General features: G+C 49.6%; 1 protein-coding gene across 5 annotated transcripts in view; it reads left to right on the top strand.

The window, feature by feature from the left end:
• The window catches only part of SLC38A1 (solute carrier family 38 member 1), a 697300-nt gene that overhangs the window by 146916 nt on the left and 537162 nt on the right, over window positions 1-13222 (top strand). For 2 of the 5 annotated variants that reach the window (XM_069629833.1, XM_069629832.1), the window contains exon 2: window positions 3303-3623. The exons of the other annotated variants lie outside the window; for them this stretch is intronic. In XM_069629833.1, coding sequence (XP_069485934.1) covers window positions 3622-3623 — 2 coding nt within the window. In that variant the 5' untranslated portion in view covers window positions 3303-3621. The remainder of the gene's footprint in view (window positions 1-3302; window positions 3624-13222) is intronic. 5 annotated transcript variants of the gene reach the window in all.

Raw genomic sequence — 13222 nt, forward strand, 5'->3', positions numbered from 1 at the left:
ATACCGGCACCGTCTTGGCGGAAAGGGGAATTACCGCCCCATTCCAAGGTTGGCGGGGTGGTAATTCCCCCTTCCACCATTGCCCTTCCCCATTCCCATTTTTGCCCCATAGGGCTCAATGGGAATGGGGAAGGCGCTTATTACGGTACCGCAACTTGCGGTACCGTAATTAGCTCCCTGGTCCCTTTGCGGGTTGGTTTTTAACGCCTGCAAAAAGCAGGCATTAAATCCCCCAACCCGCAAAGGGACCTCGTAGTAAGGTGGTAAGGATTTACCGGTACCGGTATTTTACCGGTACCGGTAAATCCTTACCGCCATCCGTGTAATGAGGCCCATTGTTTATTTTAGAACAAAAGTGTACTTTTCACACATCGATATACAAAATCACATTAGCAATTTAATTTAAGAACCTTTAAAAACAGAAATAAAAGACATAATAAAGTTAATAAATAAAATGTTTTAAAAATTCTAATACAAAACATCCTTAAAAACATAAATTCACATCATTATTACGAAGATTTTTAAATAAGTCACAACCATTTCATCCCAACTGAGGATGGATGCGATCTTCCCTGGAGGTGATCTCCGTTTAGTTGCTCAAGTCCTGACCCTCCCATAAATTATCTATCGAAAAAGATCCCAAAACAAATAGAATTACAAACCCCCCCCCCCCCCCCGCCCTCTAGAGAGATCGCGGCACGCCACTTGCAACATGAGGTCCTATGTGACATGACCACATTGGGCCCGTCCTCTTCACTTACACTTAGGGTGGCCAACTGTCCCGCTTTTAGCGGGATTGTCCCGTAATTAGGGACTCTGTCCCGCCGTTTGAAGAGTGGCTGTGCGGGACGCAGGTTGTCCCGACTTTCGTCAGGACAACCTGCATCCATCACAGACACTGTGCGAATTGAAGTGTGCATTTAAATAGCAAGGCGCTGCCGCCTCCTGCTTTCATTCACGGGGCTGCAGCCCCGGCTCCTTTAGAGCCTGCAGGTCGAGCTGTAACTAGCTAGGGTCGTGATGGTCATGTTTTCAGTTAAAAAACGTGACCATCACTTCCCAAGGACAAACCATTTGCATTTCAATTAAGCCTGGCGTCAGAGCGTTACAGCTCGACCTGCAGGCTCTAAAGGAGCCATTAAAAAAATGCCAAAAAAAGGGGCGGGCCAAACCTGAATGACGTAGTGACGTCATCGCCGCCTTGTGGGCAGGTGTCCCGCAAAATGCTATCAAAGAGTTGGACACCCTACTTACACTGGAACTCAGTGGAGCAAAGGCACAGCTTGTTTCATCTACAGCCTCAGACCCTACAATTATTAAGTCATTCTTAGCTAGCAACTCCCAAAAATCAGAAACCTACAAGCCCTGAGCCATTTCTTCTCTAGAAAGGCTCCAACTTCCGGGATTCCCTCCCAGCCATGTTGACACTAGCCCTGAGGTATGGAATCTTTGCCTCTCCAGGTATTTTGGACTTCGACTCCCATGAGCTCTCACCGTTGACTATGCTGGACATGGCTGGTGACAGTTTTCGTCCAAAGCATCTGCACAGCCAAAGGTTGAAGACCCCTGGACGAACCCCAGATCATATTCCTCTAGGCACGAGCTGAAAACATTCTCCATCATGAAATAACTTACAACTGAACCTTGACATCCTAAACCTTACTCGAGCAACAGTTGCGCGACCACATCATCCTAAACTACTTGGGAATCGTGCGCGTGAACATTTTCACTTGAAGTACATGCTGAGACACGTGTATTCTTGGGCAAATAATTCATGACCAAATCCCTATGTGTTCATCTCATTATACATTTAAAGTTATTGAATATTAGTACCCGGCGGAGGCGTGATCTTGGCCTCCAAGCCAATGAGGAGGCTCTGAACGGGGCTTTACCCCACCACATAATGAGGTAAGTGCGCCCTCATGCCCCGCATCCCTCAATCCCTGTACCCTTTTCCACACATTTTGCCCCCTTTCATCCCTGCCCCACTACCTTCCACTTCCATTTTTCTCGCTGGGGCTGGAAACAGCAGTGTTCCTGGCACGTCCCATTGATGCGTTACTGTGCACCATGGAAAGAGAGAAGGGACTATGTGCATTCCCTTCTCCCCCAATACATGGCGGACATCTTTTTTGTATTTTTTTTAAAGTTGAGAAACTGCATACAGGCGTTCTTTATCAACTTAAAAAGCACCTTTAGTATCTCGGTACAACATTCCAGGATAGTTACAGCACTATTACCCTCACAGGTCTAGCACTACCTGGCCCGGTAATGCCCCTCCTGCTTGGGTAATAATGCTTGAATAATACTCAATTTCTCTAAAGCGTGATAGGAGTCCTATTGCATGTACGCACGATCATTACAGGTGCCGTTATTTCCTAATGTAATGGTACTGAAATGATCGCCCTTAGAAGTATGAATGGCTAGGTTGTCCCTGCTAGGATCTGAATTTGTGTCCTGCAAATTGAGCACAGATGTATGTAGCAAGCACGCACTTCGTCGGTTTCTCTTGTCGGCTTTAGTTATATGCACTCCGCCTCAAGCTGTCAAAGGCTGAGTTAGCTCAATATTTTGTTCATTGGGTCTGGGTTCTGAGAACAATGTAATAGTACAATCCAGTAATATTTTCAGGATATCCACACTGAGTATTGTGCTGTGGCGTTGTTCATGGCTGGGACTTCTGTTCTGGTGATGGAGGGTCTCTATGGCAGCTGCTTTGCTCAAGTCTCAGGATCTGAGGGGAACTGCAACCCAGTTGCACTGATTGGTGTGACCTCAGTGGGATCAGGGGAAGTCAGTTTCAGTAGCAATGCTACTCGGGCTTCTGCATGCAGGCTGGCACGCCACATCACTGACCGCTCCGCATCAGTTTAGTCCAGCTGAAAGATGGGACTGCGTCTAAGTGTGTGACTGTGGGAGGCTTCATGTGGGATAAGGGTCCCTCCTAATCCAACTTTCCTAAACCCCTGCATGACTTGCTCCAGAGGATTCAGTAAAGACCAGATGTCTCTGTTGCAAAGGAAAACAAGATGGCTGCCACTCCCATTATCATCCTGGGAAGTGTCCTTAAGGGGGTTGGGTAAACAGAGGACCCTCTTCAACCCTGGGTGTATAAAAGCCAATTCTAGTCTACAAAGAAAAAGAGGGGAAAGATAAACCAATGCACAGCAGGAGAAGGGAAGGGGGAGGAATGTGGGCTCCCAAGAAGTATTTAAACACAGTCTGTTCCCCAATAAGCTGTCGTGGTGGGAGAGGAAAAAACCTGGCTCTTCAGGAAGAATTGTGCTCTTCTCTTCTTGCAGACCTACAGGCAAGACACAACTGACGAACGGTCAGGGGACTAACTACCACACCAACCAAGAACCCCAACAAATACCTCAGGGAGAAGCAGCCAAGACGAAGCACGGCATGAATGATTCAGACTGGTGGTACATGTCGTAAGTGGTGTCTCACTGTGTCATCCTTCTCCAGAGTGTTGGAACCAAGCAGACGAGAGTTTACGGACTGGGGCCTGTGACCGTAACCTACCTTGAACGATCTAAAACAAACCGCTCATTAAAACAACCTTGAAGACTGCGCTCCGGAGCAGGCTCCCCTCTTGTCGGACCACCATACTGCAATATGTAAGAGAAAAATTTCCATATGATAGATTTCATTGGGGATTTTTTAATACTTTTTTTTGGTCATTCTGAAAACCCAACTGGATTTTATTATTTGGCGGGTTAACAATCCGAGCCCCATGGCCTCCTTTTGTAAGCAATGTGTTTGTGTACAGACGCGATTGTATTTTGTCTTCCAGAGAGACCAAAGGCTATTGTTATGGTTTTGTGTGTAAGATCTGGTATCCAGTACTGTGGCAGAGTTAGAAGTAGGCAATGATATGAATCCACTTCATCGTAGGAGGTCAACACTGTCGCTTTGTAACAGACTTTATTTTACCTTTCAGATAACCTATAGAAGAGTTATAACAGTTAGATTAGAACTGTAAATATGCTAGTGTTTGCCAGCAACAAATAATCTCTAGGCCATTGCATGTTAACTAGCTGTCTGCGGCGCACATGCATCACTTGCTCCCTCCCGCTGAGGATCCTTGTCCTCCATGGTTGTTCGCCTCTTTTCCATCTTACCAGGGGTCCTGGCGTATCATGCGCCACTTGATCCCTCCCGCTAAGGACCCTTCTCCATGGGTGTTTTCCTCTCTCCTCATCTCCATCTTCCTAGCGGTCCTGGTGTATCATGTGCCACTTGCTCCCACCCGCTGAGGACCCTTGTCCTCCATGGGTGTTCTCCTCTCTCCTCTTCTCCATCTTCCTAGGGGTCCTGGCGTATCATGCACCACTTTCTCCCTCCTGCTGTGGACCCTTGTCCTCCATGGGTGTTCTCCTCTCTCCTCTGCTCCATCTTCCTAGGGCTCCTGGCGAATCATGTGCCACTTGCCCCGTCCCACTAAGGACCAATGTCCTCAATGGGTGTTCTCTTCTCTCCTCTTCTCCATCTTCCTAGGGGTTCTGGCGTATCAAGCGCCACTTGCTTCCACCAGCTGAGGACCCTTGTCCTCCATGGGTTTCCTCCTCTCTCCTCTTCTCCATCTTCCTAGGCATCCTGGTGTATCATGCGCCACTTGCTCCCACCCGCTATGGACCCTTGTCCTCCATGGATCTCCCCCTCTCTCCTCTTCTCCATCTTCCTAGGCATCCTGGTGTATCACGCGCCACTTGCTCCCTCCTGCTATGGACCCTTGTCCTCCATGGTTGTTCGCCTATTTTCCATCTTACCAGGGGTCCTGGCGTATCATGCACCACTTCGTCCCTCCCGCTAAGGACCCTTCTCCATGGGTGTTTTCCTCTCTCCTCATCTCCATCTTCCTAGTGGTCCTGGTGTATCATGTGCCACTTGCTCCCTCCTGCTGTGGACCCTTTTCCTCCATGGGTGTTCTACTCTCTCCTCTGCTCCATCTTCTTAGGGGTCCTGGCGAATCATGTGCCACTCGCCCCCTCCCGCTGTGGACTCTTGTCCTCCATGGGTGTTCTCCTCTCTCCTCTTCTCCATCTTCCTAAGGGTCCTAGCGTTTCATGTGCCACTTGCCCCCTCCTGCTGAGGACCATTGTCCTCCATGGGTGTTCCTCTCTCTCCTCTTCTCCATCTTCCTAGGGGTCCTGGCGTATCATGCGCCACATGCTCCCTCCCGCTGTGGACCCTTGTCCTGCATGGGTGTCATCCTCTCTCCTCTTCTCCATCTTCCTAGCAGTGCTGGCGTATCATGTGCCACTTGCCCCTTCCTGCTGAGGACCATTGTCCTCCATGGGTGTTCTCTTCTCTCCTCTTCTCCATCTTCCTAGGGGTCCTGGCGTATCATACGCCACATGCTCCCTCCTACTGAAGTCCTTTGTCCTCCATGGGTGTTCTCCTCTCTCCTCTTCTCCATCTTCCTTGGGGTCCTAGCGTTTCATGCGCCACATGCTCCCTCCTGCTGTGGACCCTTGTCCTGCATGGGTGTCATCCTCTCTCTTCTTCTCCATCTTCCTAGGGGTCCTGGCGTATCATGCGCCACTTGCTCCCCCTCTCTGGACCCTTGTCCTCCATGGGTGTTCTTCTCTCTCCTCATCTCCATCTTCCTAGGGGTCCTGGCGTATCATGCACCACTTGCTCCCTCCCGCTGAGCACTCTTGTCCTCCATGGGTGTTCTCCTCTCTCCTCATCTCCATATTCCTAGGGGTTCTGGCGCATCATGCGCCACATGCTCCCTCCCGCTGTTGACCCTAGTCCTCCATGGGTGTCCTCCTCTCTCCTCTTCTCCATCTTCCTAGGGGTCCTGGCATATCATGCGCCACTTGCTCCCTCCGCTGTGGACCCTGGTCATCCATGGGTGTTTTCCTCTCTCCTCTTCTACATCTGCCTAAGCAGTCTAGCGTTGTCATGAACCGTGTCATCCCACACACGGTACAGCGTGTGTTCACAAAGGCGTGGCGAATGCCTTGGCGTTTGTCACAACACTGTCTATTGAAAGAATACACATCCCGGCGTTCTCAAGTCAGAATGGGTCATATGACTCGCTCGCGACGTACTTCTCAGTCTTCCCACTGTGTAGCTATATGTACGGAAGAAGTGCGTTGCTCCGGTGCTCCATGACCGTTGCCTTTGTTTCCGTGTTGAGCCGCACCTTGATTCCTGATTTCTCGCTTGATACCCTTGACCTGGATTGCCTCCTCGACTACGGACCTGGATTACCCTGTTTCTGCTTCCAGACGCCCAGCCCCTACTCTATTGTTACCCCCGGCTTTCTGACCCTTAGCATTCTATTCGACTCTGCTTTTCGTTTCGCCCTGCATTGGTTTTGCTTTACTTACCTGCCCGGTTGTGAACGTGAACGTTGCGTGCAGACATCCACGTCTTGTGTGCAGTACTTTCTGCGGAATAAGGATTCCTGCATTTACCGCGGAAGTGCTGGCTCACAGCATACCTACAGTGATCCCTGGACACCTTGCAGCTGATCACTTAGGTCATTTGATTGTTCACTCACTGGGAAGAACATTGTTTTGGGACGCTTTGCTGTTTTCTGGAAGATTTAGTTCTGGGACACTTTGAATTCTATGGGGATTGCTTTTTGGGACATTTTTGCTGCACCTCAAGGTTTGCTTTTTGGGACACTTTGCTGCAGCTCAAGGATTGCTATTTTGGGACGCTCTGCTGTTTGGATTGTCTCTCTTGGATATTAATTGCACCCTCGTGCCGTTCGGGTTAGCTGTTCGAGACTTTACCTTTTGGAACTCACTTGTGAATTTTCACCCATTTCCAGCACCAACTCTCCACACTCAAGTAGGTTCTTCGCCTTGTCACCAATCATAGCAGGTAAGAGTGGGGTTGCTAAGGGATATGTGAGAGGGTTTTTGCTGCTCCAAAGTATGTAAGTAAACCTCGGATCTTTGTCTCTTTCCCTTAGCTCTGTTGCTACTCTTGACCTTTCACCCAAGCTCCTGGACTGTCAGGTGTTTATTGTCCTGCAAGCTGCGCTCTTGGGGGGAAGGTTTTACTGTCTACGGTCTACTGTTTAATGGACATACAACTCAGAGGGTGAACAGCTCCTTGGTGGGGGTTTCTTTTTGTTACTCCCACTGGATCACGACAGATTAAGGAGGGACTATCGGAAGAACTTAAAGACGCCCTATCAGTTGTGCCTTCTATCCCTGCAGGGTTTCCCGAGTTGATGGACTTAGTCTTGCAGGTGTGCCCGGCTAAAGCAACGACGTGGTGAACGTCGAATACCTGACATGCGTTCTTCAAAATCAAACTTGTCCTATTCCTCTCCGCCAGGGGATTCCGAGCCAATGCAGATTGGGGCCATAAGAGGTCCTCTGACCAAGGCTGAAAGGGAGAGGTGAATGGCTAACAATTTATGCTTTTATTGTGGCCAGTCAGGTCATTACATTCGGGTATACCCCAAAAGACCTGTTAAACCTGCGGGAAATGCCAAGATTCGTCCTTGAACCGGACCAGGAGGATGAGTCTACCTATGGACGGTTCAGAGGTTTCTTTCCTGTCTTCGCATGTTTATTTGTTTATGTGTTTTTCCACAGCAACGAATGTGACCTTTTCCTGTCCGGTTATGTTGGATTCCAGTGCTAGTGTCAATTTTATGGACATACAATTGGCTAGACAGCACGGGTTACCAGTGTTTCCAAAGATCAAACCTGAAGAAGTACAGGCCGTGGACGGATCATGTCTGGTATCAGGTCAGGTCACGGAACATACGGGTCCTGTTGTTATGTCCACGCCGGAGAGACATACCGAATGGATCACTTTTGACCTTATTTCGACCCCTCAGTTTGGGGTCATACTCGGCTTGTCCTGGTTGAGACTCCATAACCCCAGCATTGAGTGGGTGAAACAAACAGTTCAATTCTCTTCTGTGCATTGTGCTACGCAATGTCTTCAGGCCCATCCTGCTGCAGCGTTCTCACCCTGTCTGGCTATGGTTGCTAACATCCGATCAGTGCCACATTACAGGCTACTATTCAGAACTACCATCAGAATATGCTGAATACTCTGATGTCTTTGATGTGGGTCTGTCTGAAAAACGTCCTCCTCATCGGAGTTACGATTCCCCCATTGATTTGGTGCCTGGGGTGGTCGTTCCACATAGACGTATATACTCCCTTACTCAAAAGGAGGAGAAACCTCTATGAGAGTATGTGGAGAAGGCCTTGTGCCTGGGTCATATCCAACCTTCTCGGTCTCCTGCGGCCTCTCCAATCGTCTTTGTGCCAAAGAAGGAGGGGGAATTGCGCCCATGTGTGGACTACAGAGCCCTTAACAATATCACTGTTAAGAACCAATACCCGCTGCCTCTCATATTGGAGCTCTTGGACAAGTTGTCTTCCTCCACTGTGTTTACCAAGCTCGACTTGAGGGGTGCATATAATCTTGTGCGGGTTGGGCGGGGTGATGAATGGAAGACCGCTTTAACGACCAAATTTGGTCTCTATGAATACTGCGTTATGCCCTTTGGGCTCTGTAATGCTCCGGCTATGTTCCAACATTTCGTTAATGATATCTTTCACAATATGTTGGACTGTTATGTAGTGATATATCTGGACGATATTCTCATTTTTTCCGATACTCTCCAAGCCCATATGCAACATGTCAGTTCTGTTTTACAGCGTCTTCGGGAACACTCCTTGTTTGCAAAGCTGGAGAAATGTGTTTTCCATGCTTCCTCGGTTGAATTCCTGTCTTTCCGTATCTCTGCTGAAGGCGTACACATGTGCACCTCCAAAGTGCAAGCGGTGTTAGACAGGCCCATTCTGACTTCGGTGAAGGCCTTGCAGTCATTCCTGGGCTTCTCGAACTTCTATAAGCGTTTTATTGCCTCCTTTTCTGAGATTGTTGCCCCCCTTACTCGCCTTACCAGTCCTTCTGTCCCGTTTCATTAGGGCCAACAAACGCAATTGGCTTTTCAGGCATTGAAGGAAGCTTTCACCCCTGCCCCTGTCCTACAACACCCTAATCCTTCTCTTCCATTCATTGTGGAAGCAGATGCCTCTGCTATTGCAGTTGGGGCCATCCTATCTCAGATATGCCCTACCACTCGACGCCTGCATCTGGTGGCCTATTATTCCCGGTCATTGTCACCGGCAGAACGCAATTATACGATCATGGAGAGGGAGTTACTCGCAATCAGAGCTACATTCAAAGAGTGGAGGCACCATCTTCTGGGCGCCCAGCATCCGGTCGTTGTGTACACCGACCACAGCAACCTCCAGACCCTTTCTCATGCCAAGTGTACCAACACCAGGCAGATCCGTTGGCACCTGTTTTATAGGTTCTTTGATTTCACTATCACGTATTGGCCTGGCCCATTGCATGGAAAGACTGATGCCTTATTCCGTATTGGCATTGATCTGGACACTCCTAAAACTTGTCAGTCTGTTCTACCCTCCGGATCGGTGATCTGTGTATGCTCCGTCTCATCTTCTCTCCTGGAGCGACTTAGGCAATGGGCCAAGGATCATGCCTCTTTTTTGGAAGGTTTAGGTGCCAGGCTTGTTTCAGGTCTTCCCTATGTACAGGGGTTACTATACTTACCTGATACCCTTTCCAGGAACAAGGCCCTGGAATGGTCCCTTGATTCACATTTGGCTGCACACCCAGGTTAGGCTAAGACCACTGATCTATTGCATCAATGGTGTTGGTGGCCGGGTATGAAAGAAGACGTCAACCATTACGTCTCCCGATGCGCTACCTGTATACAATGTAAAAGACAGTCAGGCAAACCAGTGGGCCTTCTGATGAAAATGCCTTTACCTCCACGTCCATGGCACACGGTCACTCTGGACTTTGTGGTGGAATTACCAGTGATCAAGAACATGTCAGCGATTTTGGTGGTGGTTGATGTCTTTACTAAAATGGCTCATTTTATACCATGTCCTGGCATACCGTCAGCCACTAAATGGGCAGCATTGTTTTTTGATCATGTGGTACGGTTCTTTGGTCTTCCTACCGTGATGATTTCAGACCGCAGTTCCCAGTTCACTTCACGCTGTTGGCATGCGTTAACCTCTTCTTTAGGTATTAATGCCCACCTCTCCTCATCTTATCATCCCCAAACTGACAGAAAACCGAGTGCACGAACGCCACCATGGAACAGTTTCTTCGTTCTTTATGTCTGCAACATCAGGCAAACTGGTTGTCCATTTTGGGGGCCATGAAATTTGCCTCTAACAATTCTAGGCATTCCTCGGTGGGTTGCTCTCCGTTCTTTGCTCTGTACGGTCAACACCCTGGTTCCTTCCCCCTGTTCTTCCCTCTTTAGAGCAGGTTCCTGCTGCCAGAGCAATACTAGACTCTCTGGTATCTCTCTGTTTATCGATTTCCCAGCAACTCCAGGATGCGCAATCCTGGGCAAAGTATCAGGCAGATAAGCATAGATTTCCGGCCCCCTCGTATCATTGTGGGGACCGTGTTTGGCTTTCCACTAAGCATCTGTCTATTCATGGAAAGCGTAAGCTGTTGCCCTGTTTTGTGGGTCCCTATCGGGTTCTTCAATGCCTCAATCCCGTTACTGTCTGGTTGGACATTCTGGTCGTTGGCGGGTTCATCCGGTATTCCATGTTTCCTTGCTTTGCGCCTATGTACCTGGTACCCGACTCCCTTCTGCACCTGCTCCTCTTTCTATTCATTGTGAGGATGAATACAAGGTTAGTGCTATCCTCGACACTCGGCTTCGCCGTGACAGGCGTTTGTATTTGGTGGATTGGAAGGGTTATGGTCCAGAGGAGAGGACTTGGGAGCCTGCTTCGAATATTCATGCTCCCCGCCTTCTACATTTGTTTTGGTCTGGATGCCTCCGAGGTCCCCGGATTGGGCCTCTTTTGCGGGGGGGTACTGTCATGATCCGTGTCATCCCACACACGGTACAGTGTGTGTCCACAAAAACGATGGCGAATGCCTTGGCGTTTTTCACAACGCCGTCTATTGAAAGACTAGACATCCCGGCGTTCTCGAGCCAGAATGGGTCATTTGACTCGCACGCGACGTGCTTCTCAGTCTTCCCACTGTGCAGCTATATGTACGGAAGAAGTGCGTTTCTCTGCTGCTCCTTAACCGTTGCTTTTGCTTCCGTGTTGTGTCGCACCTTGATTCCTGATTTCTCGCTTGATACCCTTGACCCGGACCGCTTCCTCATCCACGGACCTGGTTTACCCTGTTTCTGCTTCCCGACGCTCTGCCCCTACTCTGTTGTTACCCCCGGCTTTTGGACCCTTGGCATTCCATTTGACTCTGCTTTTCGTTTCACCCTGAATTGGTTTTGCTTAACTTCCCTGCCCGGTTCTGAACGCGAACGTTGCGTGCAGACATCCACGTCTTGTGTCCAGTACTTCCCGCAGAATAAGGATTCCTGCAGTTACCGCGGAAGTGCTGGCTCACAGCATACCTACAGTGATCCCTGGACACCTTGCAGCTGATCACTTAGGTCACTTGATTGTTCACTCACTGGGAAGAACATTGTTTTGGGAAGCTTTGCTGTTTTCTGGAAGATTTAGTTCTGGGACACTTTGAATTCTATGGGGATTGCTTTTTGGGACATTTTTGCTGCACCTCAAGGTTTGCTTTTTGGGACGTTTTGCTGCAGCTCAAGGATTGCTATTTTGGGACGCTCTGCTGTTTGGATTGTCTCTCTTGGACATTAGTTGTGCCCTCGTGCCATTCAGGTTAGCTGTTCGGGACTTTACTTTTTGGAACTCACTTGTGCATTTTCACCCATTTCCAGCACCAACTCTCCACACTCAAGTAGGTTCTTCGCCTTGTCACCAATCATAGCAGGTAAGAGTGGGGTTGCTAAGGGTGGGTGTGATAGGGTTTTTGCTGCTCCAAAGTATGTACAGTAAACCTGTGATCGTTGTCTCTTTCCCTTAGCTCTGTTGCTACTCCTGACTTTTCACCCAAGCCCCAGGCCTGTCAGGTGTTTATCCTGCAAGCCGCGCTCTTGGGGGGAAGGTTTTACTGTCTACGGTCTACTGTTTAATGGACATACAATTCCGAGGGTGAACAGTTCCTTGGTGGGGGTTTCTTTTTGTTACTCCCACTGGATCACGACAGGCGTATAATGTGCTACTTGCTTCCACCAGCTGACAACCCTTGTCCTCCATGGGTGTCCTCCTCTCTCCTCTTCTGCATCATCCTAGGGGTCCTGGCGTATCATTCCCCACTTGCTCCCTCCTGCTGTGGACCCTTGTCCTCCATTGGTGTCCTCCTCTCTCCTCTTCTCCATCTTCCTAGGCATCCTGGCGTTTAATGCGCCACTTACTCCCTCCCGCTATGGACACTTGTCCTCCATGGGCGTCCTCCTCTCTCTTCTTCTCCATCTTCCTAAGGGTCCTGGCGTATCATGCACCACTTGCTTCCTCCCGCTGTGGACCCTTGTCCTCCATGGGTGTCCTCCTGTTTCCTCTTCTCCATCTTCCTAGGCATCCTAACGTATCATACGTCACTTGCTCTCTCCCTCTATGAACCCTTGTCCACCATGGGTGTTCTCCTCTCTCCTCTGCTTCATCTTCCTAGGGGTCCTGGCGTATCATGTGCCACTTGCCCTCTCCCGCTCAGGACCATTGTCCTCCATGGGTGTTCTCTTCTCTCCTCTTCTCCATCTTCTTAGGAGTTCTGGCTTATCATAAGCCACTTGCTCCTACCCGCTGAGGACACTTGCCCTCCACGGGTGTTCTCCTCTCTCCTCTTCTCCAATTTCCTAGGGGTCCTGGCTTATATGTGCCACTTGCTCCCTCCCGCTGTGGACCCTTGTCCTCCATGGGTGTCCTACTCTCTCCTCTTCTCCATCTTCCTAGGGGTCCTGGCGTATTATGCGCCACTTGCTCCCTCGCACTATGGACCCCTGTCCTTCGTGAGTTTTCTCCCCTCTCCTCTTCTCCATCTTCCTAGGGGTCCTGGCGTATTATGCGCCACTTGCTCCCTCCCGCTGTGGACCCTTGTCCTCCATGGGTGTTCTCCTTTCTCCTCTTCTCCATATTCCTAGGGGTCCTGGCGCATCATGCGCCACTTGCTCCCTCCCGCTGCGGACCCTTGTCCTCCATGGGTGTTCTCTCTCCTCTTCTCCATCTTCCTAGGGATTCTGGCATATCATGTGCCCCTTGCTTCCACCAGCTGATGACCCTTGTCCTCCATGGGTGTCCTCCTCTCCCCTCTTCTCCATCTTCCTAGGGGTCCTGGT

The sequence above is a fragment of the Ambystoma mexicanum genome, chromosome 12 (genome assembly GCF_040938575.1).
Source record: "Ambystoma mexicanum isolate Mex_15411 chromosome 12, UKY_AmexF1_1, whole genome shotgun sequence".
NCBI classification, from domain to species: Eukaryota; Metazoa; Chordata; class Amphibia; order Caudata; family Ambystomatidae; genus Ambystoma; species Ambystoma mexicanum.